The sequence below is a fragment of the Rosa chinensis genome, chromosome 1, assembly GCF_002994745.2.
Source record: "Rosa chinensis cultivar Old Blush chromosome 1, RchiOBHm-V2, whole genome shotgun sequence".
Classification (NCBI taxonomy): Eukaryota; Viridiplantae; Streptophyta; class Magnoliopsida; order Rosales; family Rosaceae; genus Rosa; species Rosa chinensis.
The window spans coordinates 59,087,639-59,110,113 of record NC_037088.1 but is presented as its reverse complement, the minus strand read 5'-3'; the positions used below and the strand labels follow the sequence as shown (position 1 = coordinate 59,110,113).

The following is a 22,475-nucleotide window of genomic DNA, read 5'->3' as shown; positions in this document are numbered from 1 at the left end:
TAGGAACTCTCAGCCTCCCATTCCCAAGTTTTGAAGTATTAGAAAATTTACCTTACATCTAAAATAAGGGCAACTTTATTCTCTCTTTCACCTAAACTTTGATTCAAACGGTCACAAATGGATTTTTTTTTTGAAAGGGTGAAACTGTGGAACTGAAACTGAAACTGAAACTGAAAAAAGAAGAAGGGGTCAACGTGTAAATTTGTCCCAAACAGAGGGGCGGAAAAAGCCGCGTAATGGAGTCGTGTTCAGCAGAGACAAGGTGGAGCCAAAATAATCACCAGCTCGGATAATTTCCCTTTTTCTTTTAGGCGTTATAAAAGTTAAATGACTCATAAAATCTCTTTCATTGGATTTTTGAGGGGGAGGTCTTTGTAGTTGTTCTATAATTTCAATCATCGTCTTCCTCCACTACTCTGTATCCGCTCGCTGCAAAAAGCGCCCGGATCTCATTCCCTCTCATTCCCATCACCCAATACGCCACTACCCATTTTCTTTATTCTTCCATTTCAATTTTCAATACCAACTTTTTCCCTTCCCCATTTTTTCGATTAGTCAGCCTTAAAGATCCACCATTTTTTTGCTCACTTTGTTCAAAGCTTCAAAGGGTATGCTTTCTCTGACTGTTGAGATGTTTTGTCTTTGTTTTCTGCTGGATCTTTGTTAATCTGTTTTTGCATTCTTGTGTTGGTGTTGTTATTGTCTTGGATCAGAGAAGTGATTTTGAGATCAGCTGTTTGTGTTGTGGGACTTTTTGGATCAGTTAATGCTGAGGAAAAGATTAAATTTTGGGTTTTGGGTTTTCTATCTTTGTGGTTAAAGTTGCCAAGTTCTGTAACTTTGAGGCTTTATCTTGTCCGAGTCAAAGTAGTTGTTGCGTCCTTTACTTTAAGTTGTCAAATTCTGTAACTTTGAAGCTTCTAGTATTCGCTTTGATCATCAATTCTGACTGCAATTTTTTTTCTGGGGTTGATTGTTCATTGCAGTTGAGAGGAGAGGCTCTTTGGGTAATAGAGAAGAGTCAGATCTAAGAAGCATAAGGCAATTATGTCTTTCATTGGCACCCAGCAGAAATGCAAGGCTTGTGCAAAGACGGTTTACCCAGTAGAGGAGCTATCTGCAGATGGGATTTCCTACCACAAGTCTTGCTTCAAGTGCACTCACTGCAAGGGGACTTTGAAGGTACTCAACTCAAACATCCATTCTGCCTCATATTCTTCTTTGTATTTGATGTGAATGTGTAGCGTAGTACTTTGATTAGATTTAGATCAAAGTGATTCTATCGCTTTTGTGTTACAGTTTTTGGAAGATTATTGAATTGCTGAGACTCACACCCTATTAAGGATATGCATTTTGTGAGGACTGTTAATGACCAAAGCCTTTATGCATGAACATACATTTTTTCTGTATTGTACTTGCAATCTAATTGGAAGATGTTTCTGCATTGCTAATATACAATGTGTAGGGTAATAAGGTTTTTAATCCCTACCCTTATATGTAACCAGAAATTTTTGTTTTTGTATATGAATTTAGACTTTATAAGAGGAATTGCATAAAGTGATTTGCTTGAGCAGTATTCCAAATTCTGTTTATCAGGTTGTTGTTTGTCTCTAAGCTTGAAATTTTTATGTTCACAGCTGAGCAATTATTCCTCAATGGAAGGTGTTCTGTACTGTAAGCCTCATTTTGAGCAACTCTTCAAGGAGACCGGAAACTTCAACAAGAATTTCCAGTCACGTACGTGTTTACTTTTTGCCTGAGAATCTAACCTCACTATTTCTGCATTATTTTTATTTACTAGTTTATTTTCTATGAATTGCATTGCAACAGCTGCAAAGTCAGCTGAGAAGCTAACTCCAGAACTGGTAATTTCCCCACCACAACACTGCCTCACATTAAACTTGGTTTTGGACAATCAAATTTTGTTTTATTTTATTCTTTTTGCTCATTATTGGGTTTCTGTTAACACCACTTGTCAAATGCTTGCATTTGTTTCAGACTAGGTCACCCAGCAAAGCTGCTGGTATGTTTTCTGGCACACAAGAAAAATGTGCCACTTGTGGTAAAACCGCTTATCCACTGGAGAAGGTACAATCCCATGATATTGGCTATGTTATCCTTTATTTTATCCATATTTTTCTACTGTTTTCCTGGATCAATACAGAATTAGATTGGCATTGCCCTTTCAGTTTGTTTTATATAAGTCCGGCACATCCGAAGATGTATGTACCTTAGTTCCTACTAGAATTCTTAGATTAGTTGTTTAACAGAGGGGAGTTCTTTAATATATAAAACATTCGTAGATATGATGTAAATCATGGGTATAACGTGTTTCGTCCTTGGTTCTGATGTTCGGTATGTTTGGTATTTGGATTTCTCATCTGAAGTCGAATCAGGTGAAAACTTGGACAGATGTGCAATTGTAGAGGGAAAAAAAAAGTATGCTGTTAATTTTAATGCCAATGTTATGTATCCAGATGGACCACTACAAAGTTAGTTTGGAGCACAAAGGATAAGTCGTTTGTCCACAAGTTTGTTAGTTAGCCTTGTCAGTGACTAAGAATGATATTATCTTCATGGTTGGTACTCTAAGGAGAAGGATAGCACCAAAATACTAGAAAGGAACCCGGGCTTGGCTAAGATCAGTAGTTGTAGCCCTGTTTCTGTAGGACTCCCCTATCCCCTTCTATGAAATGCTCGAATGAATTCCTTGTGCAGTAATGCTTTTCCTATTGATAATATCATGTCTATATTGTATTACCTCACTGACACCAAAATTATGAAAACAAAATTGAAGAGATCAAGTGAAATAATATGGGATTTTTACACTACTGCAGGTGACGGTGGAGAGCCAGGCCTATCACAAGTCGTGTTTTAAGTGTTCTCACGGTGGCTGTCCTATTACTCCATCAAATTATGCAGCCCTTGAGGGAATTTTATACTGTAAGCACCATTTCTCCCAGCTTTTCAAGGAAAAGGGGAGTTACAACCATCTTATTAAGTCTGCATCAATCAAGCGTGCAGCAGCAGCAACAGCAACAGCAGCTGCAGCAGCAGTAGCCTCCATTCCAGAAGCCTAAATGCCAATTTTATAGTTTGTTTACATTGCTTTCTTTTGTTGAAGATTGTGTTGTTTCTTAGACTGTACGCTTGTCATGGCTGAGTGAGTAAACTTCGTCTGTCTTCTCTATTGTCTTTGGCTCAATGAACTCGGGCACATTCTTGTGTTTGCTTGATGTATGTGATGCAGAGTCTGACAGCTGTAAAACGACATTTTTTTTTGTTTTCTCGTTTCTTTTGCAGCAAGTTCATGTTACTTTTTACAAGGGAATATCCCTGTTTCGCTCCCAACCTGAACAGAGGTCACATGAGCATAGATAATAGAACCTTGGTAATATTGATTCACGAGTTTTTTTAGACTAAAGCATGCTGATATTTTGGAAATTTGTCATAAAAGTAATCAGGAAACAGACTCCTCATCCAGGTAGGAACCGGAGGACATTCCCTCTGTTTGTCAACATAAAAGCACGGGTAATCAAAAGCCCAGAAGAAAAGATAAATCTTTACACCAATTAAGAACAAGAAAACTCAGAGAGAAAAAAAAGCCGAATAAACTAAAAAGTACTGATGAATCTTGACATGGACAGTCCGATCTATCTTCGATTTTCGAAGGATCTTAACACCAGTACTCGTTAACATATCGGATCAACCGTGCTGAGGATTGTGTAATTCTTGCATCCCATCTGTGACCATGGGAGGTGCGAGGTTCTTCACCAGGGGCAGAGTGAACGTAAAATTATAGGCAGTAACCAAAAGAATACAATATTGACATGTGCGAATTATGGACTTCACTTGTAATTAAAAAAAAAAAAAAGCAAAATGAGAATACTAGTCACTGAAATTTTACCATGCTACGGAGCATTGACATATACGAATCATGGACTTTACTTGTACAAAAAAGAAGGAAAAAAAAAAAAGCAAACTCAGAATACTAGTCACTAAAATTATACCATGCGACGGAGCATGTTATTCATCGGATTTATTAAACACGATTTAACGGGTGAAAGTTCCGGAGCATAATATGGTCCGGAGACCAACCTAAAGAAAAGAGTCGTACTCAGCTATTAGTTGAAGCGGTTAGCAAGTGGTTAGTTTGTTACAATTGGCGGGAAAGAACCCCCATTCTGTTTGTATAAATTCAGAGCAGTAGTATCAAGAAAACCTTCACGTTTTCACAGCAAGATTTGCTACAGTTTCCAAATGCACCCCAATACAATTCTCTCAATTCTCATAACCACAACGCCAAGCCTGAAGCCTATAAACTCATCTTCAAGCTCTGCAGCTGTATTCATCGTTCTGATTCTGGGTTGAGAATAGCAACACTTTCCATAAAGCACATCACATTTTCTCTGAGAGGTAATGTAAAATCAACTTGTTACTCTGATTCTTGTTCAACTTCTTGGATTCTTCTTCTTCTTGCAATTGAGTTATTTCCGTGACTGGTTCTTGGAGATTGTTTAATCTTTTGATGAACAAACTCGATTCTCAGTTTCTTGGATAATTGTCTTTGTATATGAACTATTACTCTTCTTCATTTTCCTTTTCTTGGGTTTGTTTGGGTCAAAAATATACTCTGTTCTTCATAAATTTGGCCATGTTTCTTGGATTTGTTAGTTTTTGAAGAATGAACTTGATCTTAGTTACTCTGCATTCTCTGAAAATGGGCATTGTTCTTTGAAACTTGCTTCTTCATTTGTTAATTTTGTGTTAAAAATTCACTGGCTTGTGCAAAGATTGCTGATTTCAAGATGAGACTTCCCGACATAGTGAGCCAGAATCTTCGGATTGACCCAGAAGCACAATATGGTGCCCTTTTTAGGATGCCAGCGCGGAGATTAGCTCATATTTTCCACCTTCTTAGCAGCACCAAAACTGATACTGGTACACTCTGCTTTCTCACCACACTCTTGTTCACAGCTTCCTTAAGGGTCAAGAAACAATGCTGATCAATCTTGGGTTTGTTACGCGAATTCTTACTGCAGTTTGGATATCAATAATGAACGCGGAACGGGTGAGATTCGTCGTGGAGAGAGGCAATGATAATGTGATTGATATCTCGAATGCTGAAGGCAGTGATGATAGTGATGATGATGATATCCCGAGGGTTCAAGTCGAATGCAATCACAATGCTGATCATGTCCAGGTGGGTTCTTTTTTCTTTTCCTTTTTTGAGAAGAATTTGTGTTACTTTTCCTCCAAGAAATTAATGCAAACGTTTATATATACAGCCTGAAAAAGCAACCATTATAGAAATGGAGTATGAAGTGGAGAGGCCCTTGTGCATGATGTGTGTGCATAAATACATCAACATGATCACCAAGAAATTCCCAGAGGTGAGTCAAGTGACAATCTACATGGGGCCGGGTGTGCCTACTGTTATTGAGCATAGAGTTCCGGGGATGGATTTCATAGGGCGGAAGGCTCCCTTGGCTAAACACAAATTTCATCCTAGGCGAGAGAGGGCTGAAGTGATGGATGAAGGTTGCATGGATAACAGTGGAGATGAAATGGTTGCTGAAGATGAAGATGGAGGCGAAATGGATCCGGAAGGTGGAGATGGAGATGAAATGGCCCCAGGAGCTGGAGGTGGAGATGAAATGGATCCGGAAGGTGGAGGCGGAGATGAAATGGCTCCAGAAGCTGGAGATGGAGGTGGAGAGGAAGTTGACAGAGTAATTGTCATTAACCGAAAGCGAGTGAGGTCTGAAGCGATGGATAACAATGGAGATGAAATGGATCCTCAAGATGAATTGATGGACGCTGAGTAGTTTCCACCTAACCAGATTGCCAATTACAATGTAATTCACCTCAGTCTCTTTTGTTCTTTTATGAACTGAAGCTTTTCATACTAAAGAGGATAGAACATCTTCAGGTACACCTCAGTCTTTGAGTTGAAAAACTTTTTACAGTGTTTAAGGTGTAGGACTACTACATTTTGCTGCACACATATATGGAAGTACAAACATTCAGCCTTAATTGGAATACAGTTGCTTTCTTTAATCAGTGGGGCTGTTATCAAGTTGTCTTTGTTTACACTGGTATATCATTCTACCTGGATGAGAATTTGAAATAGGTTCATGCAGAGATGGTAAAAAAAAACAAACAAACAAACTGGAAGCTTTGTGAAATTATGAATGTTAAAAAGATGAATGTTTTTCATTAATTAATCAATATATGAAACGTTAATAACAGACTGATTGTGTAAGGACCAATTCTACAACCCTTTACTTAAAAGAATAAAAGATAAAAATATATTCCTGCATAACCCCCATGCTGGGACTAACAGAGATATGAGTCACTTATTGAATTTCCTACTTTTGACTATTCCTGCGTCGTTGCTGATACAAATGGAAACCATGAACTTCAGGCTTCCAGGCAAAAAAATAGATGTTTTAGAGGCAAAATCCCAGCAACAACTGCTAGCATGTGGCCATAACTTGCCTCCAGATTCCGGGAAGGCCACCGCTGTGTCACGTAGTATGAAGAACAAAATGCAGGAAATTTCACTTGATGCTTTCCCAGAATGAAGATATCATTTACTTCTTTTCTTCGCTTCACTGTATAGAATTACTCCAAAGACTGTAAGGGAATAACCCATCATTCCAGTCACAGAAACAGGATTTCTAAAAATCAAGATTGAAACAACCACAGCTACAGCGCCCTTTGCATTTCCTAGTACCTGGATTCAAAAATTTCAATTGTTATAAAACTTAAAAGAAAATCCTCCAAAATTTCAATTGACACTCAGCGAGCAAGTCAAAGCCTAATTATTTTTTCTTCAAATCATATCCCTAAAGCACATCTTCTATGAATTAACAGTAAAGAAAAAAGAAGTCCGAAAATCTAGAACAAATTAGGTTATTTCATCAGTCAGTATGACATGTAAAAGCAGGGATGCAAAGTTAATAAGAAGTGATCCAGCTGCTTATGTCAGGCTATGAATCAGTTTCTAACAGCTTCAATCATCATACTATTGGCCATCATTTTGTCCTAACAGTGCCTTCCTAGATCACATTAGCCCAGGAATATAAGAGCAGCTGTATATAAAGCTAACTGGCCCCTAAAAAAGAATAGCTTCCTATTTCCCAGAGGTTTCAGCCCCATCATAATAAGCAGTATCTGTTCATTTTTTCAGCCCTACAAATTAACTAATATTAGGATTATCCATATACTATAAGTGAAAAATATATCCACCAGCTTTTACTACGTCCCAAAGATAGAACTCCCTGCAACTTCAGAACTCCACAAACGAAGGAAAGGAGACATACCTGAAGAGTCAGAGCACTGGTGTGTTTCGTGACCAAAAAGTTGGTCAGATTTACAAAATATGCCAATGCTGAATTGAATAACAGATACCATATGATCTTGACATCATCTCTTGCAAGAGCTAGTGTTATCCCAACGACATTATCTTCCATGATAAGTGTTGCAGGGAGTAGGAAAACAACGGCTATCGGAGCCATATACAATAGGAGGTTCATCGAATTCAGCTTCTCCCTGGAATAAAAGTACAGGCAAATTCAGCAATCTTTCCGTTCAGAAAACAATTTGCAATACAGAAGAGTTGACTAATACCATCAGCTCAAATAAAGAAAACCAAATACATAAAGACTCCTTATTCCTTACCCTTCAGAAGAAAGCAAAATCCCTTGTAGCACTGACTTAAGCGCCCTGGCAGCTGTTGCTGCGATACAAATTAAGAACCCAAATAGATGGAAACTTGGTTCACCCTGTGCCCATGTAAACATAACACAAAATCAGATGTTTGATCATAACACATTGAACCTAGTAAAATTGAAAAAAAAAAAAAAGCCACCCACTTTCCCCTCATTCAACCTATGCTTTATCAAACATATTCGCCATCCAGAGTCCAAAACAGAAGCTCCCCCCAATTAAATCAATCTTTTATACTAAGCTCAGCTAAACTAGAGTTCATCAGATCTCACGCTACAAAGTAAATATGTCAGTGTTTCCTCTCTCAAACATCCGAATTTACACATCCCAATATCATACTTATCCCAATGAACTCAATTCTCATCCTAACCAGCTCAAATCAAACCACACCCTTATAATCCACATTAACTCCCATCGAAACCACTAGCATTAACAAAAAGCAAACACTAACAAAAAAAGAACAAGAAGAAAGAGCACATACCCCACTGGCAATGATGACCCCTGTAACCACAGGAACCAGCGTCAGGTAAGTCAGCCAAGCCTCCCTTTTCAGGGTCATAAAGTAAGCGAAAACGGCAGTGAAGAACGGCGTGGTGGCCCCTATAGCCTGGTTAAACGACACCGGCAAATACCGCAGCGAAATGTTCCCAAACACCACAGAAACACAGAACACGAGACTCAACGCCGTGATCTTCAGAAACTGAACCCGGGATCGAATGGTCTGCATCGGCACCATCTTCATCCACGCAATTGCGATGTAGCTGAGAAGAGAACACGCCGTCATGTGGCACATGGTGAGGAAGATCGGGTACTTGAAGCCATAGTTGCTAAGCAAGTACTTGTTCAGCAGCAGAACGCCAATGTTGGATGAGTACCAGGCCGTCACGAGCCCGATCGTGAACAAGCGGCTCTTCCCCTTCATCGCCGGCGGTGCTGGGTCTGAATCGGACGGCTGGGAATTTGGGCCCGGAAACGAGAAAAAAAAAAAAAAAAACTCAGAGATCGTTACTGGGATCTGTTATTCTTAAAGCATTGGCGAAACCCAGATGGGAAACGAAGCAATCTGCTATGTGGAATTGTGGGCCGGCCCTCCATGGATCTGAGGATCAAGGCTCATTGGGAAAAAGGCGAGAGCTTTGGGGGAAAATTTGGGACGGAGAAAACGAGAAAAGTATGAGTCTTTGAGGAAAGTAACGGCGACGGAGAAATGGGTCGGTGTTGAAATTGAGCGAGGCTGCGTCGTTGGGTCAGAGTTTTGAGGATGACCGACGAGAATGTGCCTCTTCTGCAAAATAAAGAGAGGAAGAAGAGAGAGAGAGATAGATAGACAGATAGAGAGAGAGAGTTTTAAAGCTTTTAGAGAGAGAGAGAGAGAGAGAGAGTGAGGTGAACGCGTACGGGAAAATTGATCGCGTTTATTTATTTTCCTGGAATTTATAGTTTAATTTCTTTGCTGTGACATATAAGGAAAGTGAGTTTTTGAGTAAATATTATTACATGTTCTAAAATAAAGGGCATGGATTTTAATAAAATATTTAATGCATGCAAAGTTTGATCATTTACCCTCCCAAAGATTTTGACTTGGTTTTGTTCCTACAGAGTTATTCCAGATTCATCCCATTAACTTGACCTTGACCCATTTATTTAAGTTCAAAAGTACTTGCAACTTATGACCATCACTTCAACATGAAATTAGCATATCCGTTATTTAATTTCTCATCGTATTTTATATATCTAACCGACATTGATTAAGGGAATGCATAAAATGATTCCTCATGATTATAATTTTAGTTGTATCACACTTTTAACAAATTATTATGTACTCTGAATTTAGTATCAATATACTCTAGTTATAATACCGACCAGATCCAAAATCCTAACTTACAAAATTGAAACCCCAACCTCCATCTATGTATTTTTCTTGTCTAAAGAAAACTCTTGAAATATTAAAATCTCCATTTTTCATTTGATTATTTGAAGAGATGTAGATGTATTAATGCACCCTTATTGGACAGAAACGTGTATGGGAGTATGAGGGATTAAGAAGGACTCCATCTACCGACTTGAAGGTGCTCCATATGTCAACGAGGGAAAGAATACTCAACGCGCTTATTAGAAAAAAATTAAACATGTTAGGCTTCATGACACTGCAAAATGGCCGGTCCAAAGATGATGGTTAGAATAAGATAATGCGAATCTGCCAGCAATGTTCTAAAATTTCCCAAGCTTCACTAGAAAATTGGATCATGCTTCTTCATGCATGGACTTGGGAGCATTATTGTTATTGGTTGGGCCCTTCCATATCATCCAGAAGCACTTGATCAGCAATCCGAAGGTTGTTGTTGGTTGGGTGTGTCTTTTCTTGAGTTAATTCTTTGTTTTATTGTTTTGGGCAAGAGAACGGAAATAATTATCAAGAATTTGTATTATGTTCTAAATTTTTCAATTGTTACATTTATTTTTTTGTTGTAAGTACTGTTTGACTTTTTTCTTGATGAAACTGGCAAGTGAGGGGCCGAGGGAGAAGAGTTATGTGATAACTAAGTTAGGACGGGAAAAGAGGTCTAAAAAAATACCATTTATGCACTTGTATTATATTTCTTGATCGTATTCATTTAGATAAATAAATCTCGTTTTTTATTAATACATAATCAATAAATATAATACAATTATCATATTCGCAACTTCATTTTTTATACTATAGTATTTAGAAATGTAACTGTTAATGTGATTAGTGGTCCAATTCAACTAGCATTGCTGGTAAGAACTTCAAAGAGAGAGTTTTATATGAAGATTCAGAAGAAAGTCCAACCTTGTTATCTGGCAATGTCCACTCATCTACCTCCCCCAAACTTCCATGACTAGCTGCTGCTCTTGCCCAAAATTCAAGGTTCCCAATTCTCTTGCTTCTAAACCTTATTGTGGTTAATGATGGTGAACTAGTAGTAGTAGAAGTTGTACATCTTCTTGAAGAAAAAAGCTGCAATGACTTGCTCAATTGCTTTGCACCACCACCTGAAAATTCCCAGAAATGTCAAAAAACTTTCCCAATTGACAATGTAGCAGAATTGGTGCTCCTTTGTTTTGAATCTGAGCAAAAGTTGGATAGTAAAAGCAATCAATCCTAAAACCACCATTTGAGTTCTTTCGGAAAACCAAATCAAACATGTTATCCATGAATCCTGGATCCATTTTCATGAAGCCCCCAAGAATACAGACAGAGTCTTTTTGCAATTTTTAGTACCCTACCATTCCAATTGATTTTGAGAGATAGAAAGCATACTATTGAAGGGTATAAGACTTGCTGAAGCAGACAATATTGCAATCTGTGCCATAAAAGAAGAAAAAATCCAATCTTGTGTTTGTGTGTGTTTAGAACCAGACAGCTGAAAAGAAACAAGCTTGACAAAGAGGAAGGTTGTGGAGGGCTAAAATCTAAATTGGGTCTTTTTGAGGGACTAAACTGAAAAAATCCGGTAACTGAAAAAGGTGGGTGATCGGTACAATCTCTACCTGAGACCACCAGCACTATGTATTGAGCTGAGCGGTTGGAGCTGAAGTTGAGATAGAAGCTCTGTGGTGATGACGTGGCATTGGTTATTTTTGACCTCCAAATCAAGAGAGAAGGGACTAGTTAATGGGTATATTCTGTTTCAATTCGACTACTTGGTCAATGTAGGGAAGAGTATATCCAATCCCATCCTCAGATCCTTCTCTCAGTCTCTGTAGCAATTGGTCCAAGTGCTCTAATTTGTCTGGGTTTTTGAAGGAGAGTAGGAGATTGATCTCTGTCACAGTCAGAAGAGCTTTCAAGGATCAGAGTAAAACTTCACAGGTCATCATCATTCTCCACACCAAACACAAAATATCTATAATCCATTCTTTTTGGGAATCTAACATGAACAATTTAATTTATTATCGCGATGGAAGTTAAATCCTGATTTCAGGTCAGTATTATTTTATAAGTTAAGGAAGAGTATTAATTTTCACGAATTGAATTTCTAATTGGATGGTCAACGCAATAGGGATGCTAGGAGTCATTTTATGACATAGAGTCTAGAAGATGGGGAAGAGGGTTAGGCAGTGAAGACAAGTCCAAGGTCCAAATGCTGCCTAATATTTCCACTGGATTAATACCAGACTTGAAATCTTGAATGATTCTATGTGAAAAATGCTAGGAAATTGGGTCATGCATGGACAAGAAGTAGTATATTTTCCGCTATTCTCATAATAGATGGTTTTTATACTCTTTTTTTTCTACTATATATCTTCCGTCCATGTGTTATGCGTCCCGCCAAACTTGGAGATATCTCTCAATGCTCATTCGCTCACATCAAAGGTCATTGGATTTTGGATTATGGAGAAGAATTAGAGCATATGTTTCTACAATAATGAAACATATATGTACCTAATGCTTAATAGTTTGGTCTTAGTAGTTTGGTGCTTTTAGTCTGCAGTTTGGTCGTGTCGATTTAGATTAAGGAAGAGAATCCCAACGTTTTGGTCTTTATTGTTTTGTGCTTTTAGTTAATGTAGTTTGGTCGTGTGGTAGTGCTACTCATGTGTTTAAATTGTAAGCATACAGACCAAAACCGGGAAATTCCAAAAGATGAAGACCAAAATTGTAGTATAATCCAAACATGCGTGTTGAGTGCTCATAATATTTTAGGTGTCACATTATCCTCAAGATTAAAAGTCTAATTAGAAGAGGTTAGTCACATACTACATGGAATTTGGAATATTCAACCGCAAGTTGCGCCTGATTTTGCTTCCCACTGTCAAACTTTGAAATGTGTTATTCAAAGAGTGGGCATGCAATTCATGCACTATGTATTGATTGGCCTACTACACATTCTTATCAAGCGTTTGGTAGCACTATTGTATCAAGCTTTGCTTGCTTGGCCATACTGGATTCGTGATTGGGATGTTGATCGACGTTTCATAGGGTTGGTGAATTAGTCTTGAGTGGAGCTCCATTCCTTTTATAGGGTAAGTATGAAAAGGAAGGCAATGTTGAGTAGAGATGAAGATCGAGAAACGGCAAATACTCGTGCATCTCCTTAATCAGGAAAAGAGAGAGGTAGTCTCTAGCTTTGTCCTAAGCACATCGCACCATGGTTCAAGATCCCAAAAAGTTGTAAAGATCAAAGACCAAAGAATTGCGTGACTTACGGTGCTTGTTTTGTGTCGTTACGGTAATGTGGTTTATGAAAGTGGTAGATAATGCCTAACTTCAAGATTAGGCAACATTTACATCACATGACATAGTGTTGTAAATGGAAGCAAAGCTACACCCTTTTGAGTGTTGAAGCGGCTACAAGCATGCCTTCCCATTAAGCCTGTCTAGCCAAGGCTTTTACTTCCATAGCCCAAGAAAAACGAAGCATCAGGAAGACATAGTGCATCTTCCTAAGACAAACAATTGGCACCAACAATGGGTATAACAATTGGCAACAACAAAGCCAACAGAAAATATCAGAAGGTTATGAACTTATGATAGAGGCCACAATCAGAACACGTGGGCAACCATGGCTCTAAGCATCACTTCACCCCTCCACCAAGTAGGGTAAATCTAATCTTTCAATCTCAATCCAAAAGCCACATTTCAATAATGCCAATGGAGCAGGTTGCAATGAATATTCAAATCATTAAGTTGCAAAAGTCGGATAACAAAAATTTAATCTTTGTGAGGAGTCTAATACAATATTCTCCCATCAAACAAACAAAACTGGCAGAGCCTTCTAAGAAACAATACATCTATCTTAGCTCATAACAACCATGTAAATTTCAAAATACTTGATGCTCCATCTCTATAGTCTAGGAAGTACTGAGAAACTGCAAGGAAAATGAGCATAGGATTAGAACCAGGGTAGAAGAGTATAATACAAACCCAATAAAACCAAACAAGTCAACTATTTTGGAAATAAATATTTACAAATACAAATTGTTTTTGAGGGTTGGAAAAAGGAAAGAGCAAATAGTTGTGAGATGACAATTGAAAACTTCAAATGCAGCTAGAACAAGTAACATATATATTAAAAACATTGATAGGTTTAGACAGAAAAACTCCAAAAGATGAGAGGGTGATAAGATATTGGATTGAAGGCTAAATTAACAAGTGTAAAAGTCTTGGCCTGTAGAGAACTAGGAATTAGATAAAAAGGAATCTGACAATTCCAAATGACCATTGACTAGCTATGACAACCGTTTCTTGTAATAGTTACTCATACTCTGGTATCCAATTCAGAATGTCTTCAACTATTTTGGAAATAAATATTTACAAATACAAATTGTTTTTGAGGGTTGGAAAAAGGAAAGAGCAAATAGTTGTGAGATGACAATTGAAAACTTCAAATGCAGCTAGAACAAGTAACATATATATTAAAAACATTGATAGGTTTAGACAGAAAAACTCCAAAAGATGAGAGGGTGATAAGATATTGGATTGAAGGCTAAATTAACAAGTGTAAAAGTCTTGGCCTGTAGAGAACTAGGAATTAGATAAAAAGGAATCTGACAATTCCAAATGACCATTGACTAGCTATGACAACCGTTTCTTGTAATAGTTACTCATACTCTGGTATCCAATTCAGAATGTCTTCAATTCTTCTCTTGTAGCACTAATTCAACATAACTAAGAGTTTCCATTCAAAGGGAACCAACAATTGCTCAAAGACACTATCAACACAAAGAAGATTAGAGGGACCAACTCCCAACATGGATGGGTTGATAATTGTCCAGTTATAGCTACAACAGTAGCATTTTAAATAAACTTATACTCTCATAACAGTACAATGTTGGACTCTAAAATGACCAGTTCACTCTTTTCTCAGTTTTTACCAACTTAACTACTAGTTTCCAATGAAAGCAAACCAACAAAAGCTCAAAGACTAAACCACATAGAGCAACTTTGACTTTGGCCGTGCATGTTTTTGCAATCTCTATATCAGTATATAAGCTCAGCAGTGTAAACTTAAGCTCAAATACCAGTCAACTCTTTAAATGAATCCAAATAGGAATTCGAATCAAACTGAACCAGCACAGATAACGTGACCATTGTATAAATGTAGGCCACCCGAGATTACACCACATTAAAAGATCCAAAGATCAAAACTATATCATGTATATCAGTACAACAAAAACTAGTCCGACACAGTTTCAAGCAACAATAGATAAATCGCATCCAGAAGTTGTATAGCACTTTAATTTTTAAGTGCACAGTAGGCAAAGAAAAGTTACAATGGCAAGCACAAATTTTCAATATAATAGCTGCGCACAGCACATACTGACATACAGTAACTCAACCAAGTAGTACCTTATATATTGCAGGGATACATGAATACCCTCACTCGAGCACCCTGCAATGTCACAACAGAAGAAATCGATCAGAAACACCTTTCGAACAATAACCATCATACAGTAGTTCCAGTATAGGAATGTACCATGGACTTGGGGGGCAAATTGGAGGTGAACTTAGCCCGAACAACACCGGTGTTACCATGAGGCCTAGCAACCTTTCCCCAAATGCAGCGGTAGTGGCTCCCGTTCTGCTTCACCTTAGCCTTGTAGATATAAGCCAATCGCTTTCCGGCGTACCACCCAACTTCCTCCTTGGTGTTCACTCCCTCGATCTGAATCAGTGAGGTGTTTGGGTACTGGTTCGACTTGGACCTAACCCAAATCAATAACCGAATCAACTCAGCTCAAAACCCTAGTAATAAAAACGCCCCCTTTTTCCAATTTTAGGGTTTCTACAATATCTAAAACGAGAACAAGAAACAAAGACACAAAATTTAGGGTTTCAATTACCTCTTGTAGCCGAGGACAGTTCCCCTGACGTAGAGTCTGAGAGAGAGAGAGAGAGATTAAAGTGAGAAATTTTGATGCAGTAATCGGATTAAGATTTTGAAAATTAGGGGTTTTTGTTTTGTTTTGGGTTGGATGTCGAACCTGACTCGCTCTCCTTGACGTCCCTTCACCATTTCTGCGATGTGTGAGCTACCAGAGACGACTGCGCAGAAGGAGTGCTAAAACCCTAGCTCTCGGTGAACGAAGAATATTGGGGTATTTATATATGAAAGGGCGCGTGGGTTTTATATATCGGAATTGTGAACAAAAGGCCCAAATCGGTTTAGACCATGAATGGGCTTTTATATTTCCACTGTGTCCTTCAGTAACAAGTAGCCCAGTCCATTGCCTTGGGTCGGAACGAGTCTATAGTAGCTCAGGGATACTTCCGATACAAAATTTCAAAAGATGGTGCTTGAATGTTGTCACACGTTTAGTTTTTCGGTTTTGTTCGTATAGTCATTTGATTCCATACTCAATTGTACTGGACTTGAATCTCACACCATTGTACAACATCATAGTAGTTTTCGCCTCGGAGTGGTAATTTCCGTGGTTAAAACAAGCCACATGGTGCCTGCCGGCATAGAAGGCTCGATGAATCAGTTGAGGGAGTCAATAACGATGTGCTTCTGGTTATCCCAGACGGATCCGGATCCTATGACGAAGTTGAGGACCCTTGCCCTTACATGTGCGTTTTACCATGCTTGTTTTGAATCGGAAGAAAAAGGTTTGCTTAGGGTTTGGGACTAGTCTTTGGAATCGGGTGGGGATAAACTTCAAGGACACAAGTTCACATAGGAGTAGAGTCCATCTCAAGAAACCAGAACTACTCAACCCTTCGTTGCTAGCCTACTCTCTCAAATAGAGTCGTTAACCCGACGTACTTAATATTAAGTGTCCAGTTCTAAATCAATTGCCGAGTCTAACTTGTTCTTGTATTATCAGTTTGTATATATATCTAGAACTGTAAGAATGATTTTCTTTTCCAATTGCCAAAAGCCTTGCTTCAGAGAAACCGATCATATTTTTGTCTTACAATTTAGAGCTAGGTATAATATTTTTCTCTACCACGTACAGTAGAGGCCACAAGCCTAAATTATGATCTTTAAGACTCGACCGGTATAACTTCCTCGGCATCTCCCATCCCGAAATGAGCTTCTCTTCCTGTTATTGTTGCTTGGCTACTGTTGATGAGCCTCCGGAATTTTCACAGATGCAACCCGGAAAAGGGTTTGCGTAAAAGTTCTCCTCAAGTTTGTGGTCACCTCTGGCTACTCTGGAGTATGGTGCTCCGATCCGATTTTCATGCAACTTCTTCACCTTGGATGAGAATTTTTCCCAAGATATCATTCCGTTGTCCAACCTATCAATCAATGTCACAAATTGTTGTCTGCAAGGGAAACAATGTAATCTTTCATTAGATCGAAGATTATAGTTCAAAAGAAATTGTTACTAAATTTGCAGTGTTGGGGGTCTATTGGGGACTTGTTAATGATTTTGTATGAAATGCTTTTACTTTGAAGTGCTTCAATAACTGCAAAAGAACGTTTGAAAACATTATAGAAAGTTTCTGGCAATTTGAACGTATTTGTTAAAGAGTACTAAAGAAACCCTAATAACTAGTTCATAAGGCTGGTAAATTGTTTATACATACTTGTTGGGGTTGATCGTCTTCCGGAACCCTTCAAATCGTCGATGCCCTTTTATTGCTTTAGCCATATTTCCATCAAAAGAATAAATGAACACATCACTCTCCAAAGCCAAAATGTAATCCAAGGCAGCAAGCTGGTTCTGCAAGTTCTTGAAAGGTTGCAACTCTACTTCAGTCGCTAAATTTGAGTGGAAGAATAAATTGGGGTACTTATCTTTCAGAGGTCTAATCCCATCTCTCCCGTAGATCTTCCCAGCGGCTACATAAACTTTTGTATCCAAAGGAAACCCAATTGCTTCAAGAAACACAGCAACCTCTCTTGGGGTCATGGGGCATACCCCTTGGAGTCTATGATTGGTGCTATTAATCGTCTTATGCTTCCAGTGTGATGTTTGTTTCCTTATTTTTGCGAGTTCTCTATCTTCGTCTTTGGTCAGATTGTGACTGCAGCCTGTGAAAGAAAGCATGTCCTTTTCATATCTGCATTTATAACGTGCTGGTCACTAGTCAGAATAACTTATGTGGCAAGAAATCTTTGTTTAGGGTAATGTATGTGTTCTCTATCCTTGGTTAAGATTCTGCATATTCAAAAGATACATACTGTAAGTCTGCGTATCATGTCAGATAGGAGCGCACCTTAAATGGAGACCAATGTATCTACTATTGTTGTTCTTTAATCTGTTAACCAACTTTGATGCTAGTTGTTCGATTTCAGGTGAGAATCTCAGTGCCTCAAACATTGCACGGCAGCGTAGCTTTTGGAATGAACCACCAAGATCATTAGCAAGTCTGGAATCTGTGTACGTGAATTTGAGCACTTTGTGCTGCTTCAATAACGAAGACATATATCCTCTGTAGTAACTAGCCTGGGCTGGTTAGAAATGGTGATCCACTGTTAGATACTTCGATTCAAGTTACGTATACTAAATTTCCTAAGCAAGGTAAACAATTCTGACCATACCTTGGACCAGGAAACTGGAGCCCTGGGGAGAGGCTTCAGGTCTGCAAGCTCCGGTGGGAGTGACTCTATAACCATGATATCATCTTTTAAGACTTCCATGAAATTCTTCCAGTTGAAAATGTCCTTAAAATCACTGAACATATCAATTGAAAACACAATGAATAAATCAATGATAATAGTCTAATCAAATGGACCGTACTATGATTGAGAAAATTTGGTACCTTGGATCGGTCCAAAAGGATTTATGATCTAAAAAAGGGAGAACCAGAGTGGCATTCATAAGTTTTGCTACGGCAACCATATCACTTATCTGCAAGTTACAATTTTTTCAGAACAATTTCGGGAGGGGGGGGTCGGGCATCAAATATTGAAGACATGATTGAGATTGATCTCATACCCCAAGCTTCATTTGATTCAACCCACCATTGGCCTTGATCATAATATAGCCATTTGTTGCATTTCGTTTCACTGTAACAAACGAAACGTCATAAGACGACTTATTCACGATAGAATGAGAGAGATTATTTAGTATATCCAATAACTAACTAGCTTTTGGACATACAAATATCCTTCTTTGCTCGATTAATGCATTTGTAGTAGTTTTCACTGTTTGGTTGCGTCCAGATATCACCAGTCTGACTAGCAGAGAACAAATAAAAGATGGGATCACAATCTCAGGTAACTGAAAAATGAGACCCCTAATAAGAAGAATGCCAAAACCTAATTAGTCCTAATTGAGTTACAATACCAAAAACAAAACAAAAAATTGTATATGAGTTTCACCAAGAACTGTATATAATAGGCTTAATGGATGTATGAACGTGATTGAGCATAGAATAACAATCTGACCGGGAACTTCGTTGTTTCAGAGCCACATTATAACCCTCGTCACCTTCACTAACCATTTTATGTTGCAAAACTGTCGAAGGTCGTCGAATAAAAGCTATTCCTTCCCTCATTCTCAATTCCTGTAATGCATTCAGCTGTAAAGCAAATTTTGTCATCACTGACACGAAACCTAACAGCAACAAAACCACGAAAACCCTTCTTCCTCTCATCAAAAGCTTTGCCAACTTGAGCGGTCTGCTGCTGAAGAACATGCTGTTAATGGCATCTTGTTGATCTTCTGTGGCCTCAAATAACCGTCTCCTTGTCATGGAAGAAATGAAAAGAGGAAGTGGTCAAATTGAGGTGAAAATGAAGAAGAGGTGCTTAGTGGAGGTAATGGCCTTATTGCGTTTACAAATGTTTGTGGAAATTTCTTGTTGGTTTTTATATCAAGGAATTCGGAGTATGAGTGGGGAGCGGAACATAAGGCGAAGGACACTCTGTGTTTGTGATTTTATTAGAATTAAAGACAGGATGGTTGGTTTTTCTTCGTTACGACGTGTGGATTTTGGGGTCTTGACCCATAACTTAATTTTTACACGTACAAGAACACTCTCCTATTGGTCGCAGCAATCGTTGCTATTTCGTACTACGCCGTCGTCGCGCTGACGTGAGGACCCGAGCTGCAAACTGGTGGGCTCCACTCTTTCTTGGCCATCTCCAGTATATCGTATCGTTCTCTTCCATTTTCTGGTAATTCTGTACTGTTTCAGCCGTGGAGTTTCTTGGTTAGTTGGCTGCTTTGGGTTCTAAATTTTTAAAAGAATCCAGTCTCTTTTATTTTATGCTGTGAATTGGTAATTGGTTTTTCTTTTATCATTAATTAGGGATTTCAGTTGCAAATTGCAAATATGTCGTTTTGGATAACTGGAATTTCGGTTTAATTGATGGACGATATTCTTCACTGTGTTGATGCGGTTTGGAGTTAAGGGAAGCGTTTAGCATTTGGCTGAAACATGCTTTTGTTTTGTTGAAGGTCCAAACTTGGTTATGTCTATGGAGTTATACAGAAGCCTAAAGCTGACTCTCCTAATCTTGATTCTTGGCTGTGCAAGGATCAACTCGTCATGTTCTGGCTAATTAACTCCATGGAAACCAGAATAGCAGAAATTTTCAGTTTTTCTGAGTCATCTATGCATCTATGGAATAATGTCAAAGAGATGTATGGAAATCAGAATAATGCTGCTCGAGTTTTTCAACTGAAACTAGATATTGCTGATCTTCAACAGGAAGGTAAACCCTTTGTCCAGCATCTTGGTAGCCTTACTAGTATGTGGAATGAGCTAGATGTTTATAGACCTCACACTACCGAGGCTAGTGTGTTGTTAAAAAGAGCTGAGGAGGACTAGATTTTTCAGCTTCTTGCAAGCTTAAGCTCAGAATATGAAGATTCGAGAAGCCATATTCTTATGAATACTAAGTTACCATCTTTTAACAACATGTGTGCTACCGTTCAAAGAGAAGAAGTTCGAAAAAAGGTGATGAATATGGAGTCAAAGACTAGTGCATATGAAACTAGAGCACATGCCTCTAATCACAGGCAAGCTGAAGCTAAACTGTACAAGGGCAAGAAACCTGACTTGAAATGCAGCTACTATGAGGGAGTTGGACATGTTAGGGATAGATGTTGGATTCTCCATCCGGAACAGAAGTTAAAGTTTTTGAAGGAAGGCAAAGGTGCTCAAAAGAGTTGGAATCCACCAAAGGCAAACCTGGCAGCAATTCCTTTAATCCTTCTGAGGGTAGGCTAAACTTCACCGCCAATCCCACTACTTTAATCAATGAATTTGCTGCTTATCTCCGCAAGAAGCAGATGCATAGTGGCAGTGAAGAAACAGACATTCCTGGGATTGAAGGCCATACTGCACTCCTTGGCAAACTTGCTGGCTTTCTTGCAGAGACTGATTGTGTTCCACATGAAGAAGCTTCAGGTACTTTAAAATCCTTCTCTACTGCTCTAAGTGTTTGTGCTATGGATGACTATTGGATTATAGACTCAGGGGCTACGGATCACATGACAAATAAAATTACAAATCTGCATGAGTTTGAAAAAATGTATATTCCTTCTAAAGTATTTGTAGCAAATGGCAAAGGTGCCTCAGTTTTAGGAAAGGGAAAAATCAAATTACTCTCTATGTTCCTTCTTTTCCCTTTCAACTCCTATCTGTTGAAAGAATTATAAACACATTAAAATGTCTTGTCATCTTCTCTCCTTATAATGTCATATTTCAGGATCTCATCACCAAGAAGACGATTGGTGAGGGTTTCTTTTTGAATGGTCTCTATTATCTGTCCAAGAATTCTTTTGTTTCCAAAGCTTTCCAAGTCAGTTCAAGATCATCACAAGAGCATCATCTGTGGCATTAAAGCTTGGCTCATCCTTCAGAGAAAGTGTTGTCGTTTTTGTTTCCAAATTTGTGCAAAGCAGACAATCAATGTGATGTTTGTCATCTGTCAAAATTCTCTAGGTTGCCTTTTACTTCCTCTCCTTCTAAAGCTAGTAATCATTTTGAAATCGTTCATTCAGACATTTGGGGTCCAGTTCTTGAATCTTATGATGGATTTAAGTATTTTGTAACATTTGTAGATAATTTTACAAGGATTACTTGGTTGTATCTACTGAAATTCAAAAGTGAAGTTGTGAATGTTTTTAAGGATTTTCATAAACTTATCAACACTCAATTTTCTCCATCCATTCATGTGTTAAGATCCGATAATGGCTCTGAGTATATGTCCAATAATATATCACACTACTTGAGCACACAAGGCATTGTGCATCAAACTAGCTGTGTTGGTACTCCTCAACAGAATGGGATTACTGAGAGAAAGAATTGAGACGTTCTTGAAAAAACAAGAGCACTTATGTGTCAAATGAATGTTCCAAAAAAATTTTGGTTTCAAGGTGTTCTCACTGCTACATATCTCATCAACAGACTCCCTAGTAGAGTGCTTGGTTTCAAATCACCTCTTGAAGTATTGAAAGGTAGAAAGATTGATTTGTCTCACTTGAAGGTCTTTGGCTACACATGTTTTGTTCATATTCAAGCTCACCAACGTGATAAACTTGATCCTGGAGCTGATAAGTATGTCTTCCTAAGATATTCATCTACTCAAAAGGGTTATAAATGTTATAATTACGCTACTAGGAAACTAATTGTCTCCAGGGATGTGAGATTTGATGAAGATACTCCCTATTTCACTAGAAAATCATGTGATTTTGGTCAGGGGAGTTTCTCTCTGATTTGTTTCCAAGTCCTAAGCTTCCTGTTGATGAGGATTACAGTCGGTTTCTTAATCCTGACACTTCTGTGCAAGAAGCTCCAGCAGTAGTTACTGATGCAAAAACTGGTATGCAAGAAGATCAGGAAGTTCCAGATGTAACCTCTGATAGAG

General features: G+C 38.4%; 4 protein-coding genes across 7 annotated transcripts; 1 reads left to right on the top strand and 3 right to left on the bottom strand.

Moving 5' to 3' along the window:
- Window positions 1-316: 316 nt before the first annotated feature.
- LOC112182899 (LIM domain-containing protein WLIM2b) lies at window positions 317-3,326 on the top strand. The gene is made up of 6 exons (XM_024321455.2): window positions 317-608; window positions 987-1,182; window positions 1,638-1,737; window positions 1,831-1,865; window positions 1,999-2,088; window positions 2,838-3,326. Exons 2-6 carry the CDS (start codon window positions 1,048-1,050, stop codon window positions 3,078-3,080), a joined length of 603 nt encoding a protein of 200 aa, XP_024177223.1. The 5' UTR covers window positions 317-608; window positions 987-1,047; the 3' UTR covers window positions 3,081-3,326.
- A 2,862-nt stretch (window positions 3,327-6,188) lies between these two features.
- LOC112182896 (probable sugar phosphate/phosphate translocator At3g11320) lies at window positions 6,189-9,138 on the bottom strand. The gene is made up of 4 exons (XM_024321452.2): window positions 8,216-9,138; window positions 7,687-7,790; window positions 7,329-7,557; window positions 6,189-6,739 (listed from the first exon to the last, which is right to left on the bottom strand). The coding sequence occupies exons 1-4, from the start codon at window positions 8,654-8,656 to the stop codon at window positions 6,593-6,595; spliced, it is 921 nt and encodes a 306-aa protein (XP_024177220.1). The 5' UTR covers window positions 8,657-9,138; the 3' UTR covers window positions 6,189-6,592.
- Window positions 9,139-13,337: 4,199 nt separating this feature from the next.
- LOC112182900 (60S ribosomal protein L35a-2) lies at window positions 13,338-15,809 on the bottom strand. Its single transcript, XM_024321456.2, has 5 exons — window positions 15,685-15,809; window positions 15,544-15,579; window positions 15,177-15,405; window positions 15,050-15,092; window positions 13,338-13,569 (listed from the first exon to the last, which is right to left on the bottom strand). The coding sequence occupies exons 1-4, from the start codon at window positions 15,714-15,716 to the stop codon at window positions 15,051-15,053; spliced, it is 339 nt and encodes a 112-aa protein (XP_024177224.1). The 5' UTR covers window positions 15,717-15,809; the 3' UTR covers window positions 13,338-13,569; window position 15,050.
- Window positions 15,810-16,529: 720 nt separating this feature from the next.
- Window positions 16,530-19,591, bottom strand: LOC112170952 (O-fucosyltransferase 19-like). Of its 4 annotated transcripts, none has more exons than XM_040512926.1 (8): window positions 19,097-19,591; window positions 18,757-18,829; window positions 18,592-18,662; window positions 18,416-18,504; window positions 18,195-18,327; window positions 17,870-18,099; window positions 17,237-17,713; window positions 16,530-16,972 (listed from the first exon to the last, which is right to left on the bottom strand). In XM_040512926.1, exons 1-8 carry the CDS (start codon window positions 19,349-19,351, stop codon window positions 16,750-16,752), a joined length of 1,551 nt encoding a protein of 516 aa, XP_040368860.1. In that variant the 5' UTR covers window positions 19,352-19,591; the 3' UTR covers window positions 16,530-16,749. The 4 variants fall into 4 exon arrangements, with proteins under 4 accessions (XP_040368860.1, XP_040368859.1, XP_040368861.1 ...); XM_040512925.1 differs by having other exon boundaries at window positions 16,531-16,972; window positions 18,757-18,833; window positions 19,044-19,590; XM_040512927.1 differs by having other exon boundaries at window positions 16,531-16,972; window positions 19,044-19,238.
- Between the last annotated feature and the right edge of the window lie 2,884 nt (window positions 19,592-22,475).

Excerpts from the sequence above, each read along its gene's own strand:
- LOC112170952 (XM_040512925.1), bottom strand. The coding sequence starts at position 19,351 with ATGACAAGGAGACGGTTATTTGAGGCCACAGAAGATCAACAAGATGCC. Across the intron at positions 18,505-18,591 it reads TGAATCAAATGAAGCTTGGG|ATAAGTGATATGGTTGCCGT; the intron begins GTATGAGATCAA and ends TGTAACTTGCAG. Across the intron at positions 18,328-18,415 it reads TCCTTTTGGACCGATCCAAG|TGATTTTAAGGACATTTTCA; the intron begins GTACCAAATTTT and ends TGATATGTTCAG.
- LOC112182896 (XM_024321452.2), bottom strand. The coding sequence starts at position 8,656 with ATGAAGGGGAAGAGCCGCTTGTTCACGATCGGGCTCGTGACGGCCTGG. Across the intron at positions 7,791-8,215 it reads GGGTCATCATTGCCAGTGGG|GGTGAACCAAGTTTCCATCT; the intron begins GTATGTGCTCTT and ends ACATGGGCACAG. Across the intron at positions 7,558-7,686 it reads ATTTTGCTTTCTTCTGAAGG|GGAGAAGCTGAATTCGATGA; the intron begins GTAAGGAATAAG and ends CTTTTATTCCAG.
- LOC112182899 (XM_024321455.2), top strand. The coding sequence starts at position 1,048 with ATGTCTTTCATTGGCACCCAGCAGAAATGCAAGGCTTGTGCAAAGACG. Across the intron at positions 1,183-1,637 it reads ACTGCAAGGGGACTTTGAAG|CTGAGCAATTATTCCTCAAT; the intron begins GTACTCAACTCA and ends TTATGTTCACAG. Across the intron at positions 2,089-2,837 it reads CCGCTTATCCACTGGAGAAG|GTGACGGTGGAGAGCCAGGC; the intron begins GTACAATCCCAT and ends ACACTACTGCAG.
- LOC112182900 (XM_024321456.2), bottom strand. The coding sequence starts at position 15,716 with ATGGTGAAGGGACGTCAAGGAGAGCGAGTCAG. Across the intron at positions 15,580-15,684 it reads CGTCAAGGAGAGCGAGTCAG|ACTCTACGTCAGGGGAACTG; the intron begins GTTCGACATCCA and ends TCTCTCTCTCAG. Across the intron at positions 15,093-15,176 it reads ATTTGCCCCCCAAGTCCATG|GGTGCTCGAGTGAGGGTATT; the intron begins GTACATTCCTAT and ends GTGACATTGCAG.